The sequence below is a fragment of the Caenorhabditis briggsae genome, assembly GCF_000004555.2.
Source record: "Caenorhabditis briggsae complete genome, chrII, whole genome shotgun sequence".
Lineage (NCBI taxonomy): Eukaryota > Metazoa > Nematoda > Chromadorea > Rhabditida > Rhabditidae > Caenorhabditis > Caenorhabditis briggsae.
Genome location: NC_013486.2, coordinates 14,896,112 through 14,897,701, shown reverse-complemented (window position 1 = coordinate 14,897,701; position 1,590 = coordinate 14,896,112). Strand labels below are relative to the sequence as shown.

Below are 1,590 nucleotides of genomic sequence, written 5' to 3'. Positions count from 1 at the left end.
AAAGAAAATCTTCCTAAAGAAAATCTTCTTAAAGAAAATCTTCGTAAAGAAAATCTTCCGAAAGAAAATCTTCTTAAAGAAAATCTTCCTAAAGAAAATCTTCCGAAAGAAAATCTTCTTAAAGAAAATCTTCGTAAAGAAAATCTTCCTAAAGAAGAAAATCTTCCTAAAGAAAATCTTCTTAAAGAAAATCTTCCTAAAGAAAATCTTCCTAAAGAAAATCTTCGTAAAGAAAATCTTCCTAAAGAAAATCTTCCGAAAGAAAATCTTCTTAAAGAAAATCTTAGAAAATCTTCNTAAAGAAAATCTTCNTACACCGGCGTANATGTCATTTTCGGTAGTTTTCCATGTCGAAGACGGGAAACTCGAATTTGGTAGTGAAAATTGTTAAAAATCATCAGAAATCGGTGAAAACTCAGATTGTCTCTTTAATTTCCAGATTACTGTAGGTGTCGAAAATCCGCAATCACTTTTATCGCTATATTCGAATTCAAGATGCAAAAAACTAGAAGTTTCTAGCTCGATTTTTGAAATTTTTCGAATTTCTCGGGTTACTGTAGCTCGAAAAGTCCGCAAACACCGAATGAGCCTAAAACGTCTAGTTTCCGAGTTTCTAGTCGGAAAAGTCGATTTTGAAGTTATTTTCAGCGTTGAAAACGTTGTAAAATGTGTCTGAAAGCCCGAAATCCCAATTTTCCGGGTTACTGTAGCTCGAAAACCAAAATTGCTCAGTTTCAAGCTACCGTAGCCCGAATTTCATCAATTTCGGCCATTTCTCGGCTGAAAAAGCCGATTTTGAGGCTAATTTCAGCTCAAAATAGCTTTAAAATCCTCATTTCAGCCAAAAAAAACGCCACATTGCTCACCCTTAACCACGTCATCGGAATGCCATGTTCGTCTCGGAAGTCCGATGGAAGCCGTAGGACACCGAGCATCATCGCATACTCCACACGATACAGATATTCGTACTCTCGGGGCTCTCGATCTGAAAAAATTTATATTTTTGGCTGAAATTTTGGTGATTTTTAAGCCAAAAATTGTGAAAAATCAGCAATTTTGAGCCTAAATTCGTGATTATTGAGCCAAAAATGCTCAAAAATGCCTGCAAATGTGCCCAAAATCGTCCGAAACCGGGATTCTTGGATTACTGTAGCTGTAGTAAGCATGAGCAATCTCAAGTTTTTGGCTTAAAAATGCACTTTTCCGGGCCAAAATTGCTCATTTTAAGCCTTTTTTGAGCTAAAATTTTGGATTACTGTAGCTTCAAAGCTGAGCAATGTCATTTTTAGCTCAAAAAATCACGATTTCTGGCTCAAAATTGTCCATTTTCCCCCATTTTTGAGCTACATTTTTGGATTACTGTAGTTTTAAGGCTGAGCAATCTCAATTCGCGGCTCAAAATTGCTCATTTTTCGACCTTTTTTTTTGGAAATTTTCGAGATTACTGTAGTTATAAAGCTGAGCAATCCTGGGCTCAAAAATCTCAATTTTTGGCTCAAAATTGCTCATTTTCAGCCTTTTTTGAGCTATTTTTCGAGATTACTGTAGTTATAAAACTGAGCAATCCTGAATATTGGCAACAAAATCACG

At 35.6% G+C, this 1,590-nt stretch overlaps 1 protein-coding gene across 1 annotated transcript in view; it reads right to left on the bottom strand.

The window, feature by feature from the left end:
* CBG21463 overlaps positions 1-1,590 on the bottom strand; it is a gene marked incomplete at both ends in the record, with an annotated part of 21,509 nt that overhangs the window by 15,341 nt on the left and 4,578 nt on the right. The window contains one exon of the mRNA XM_045243080.1: positions 867-985. Within this exon, the coding sequence (XP_045097311.1) occupies positions 867-985 (119 nt within the window). The remainder of the gene's footprint in view (positions 1-866; positions 986-1,590) is intronic.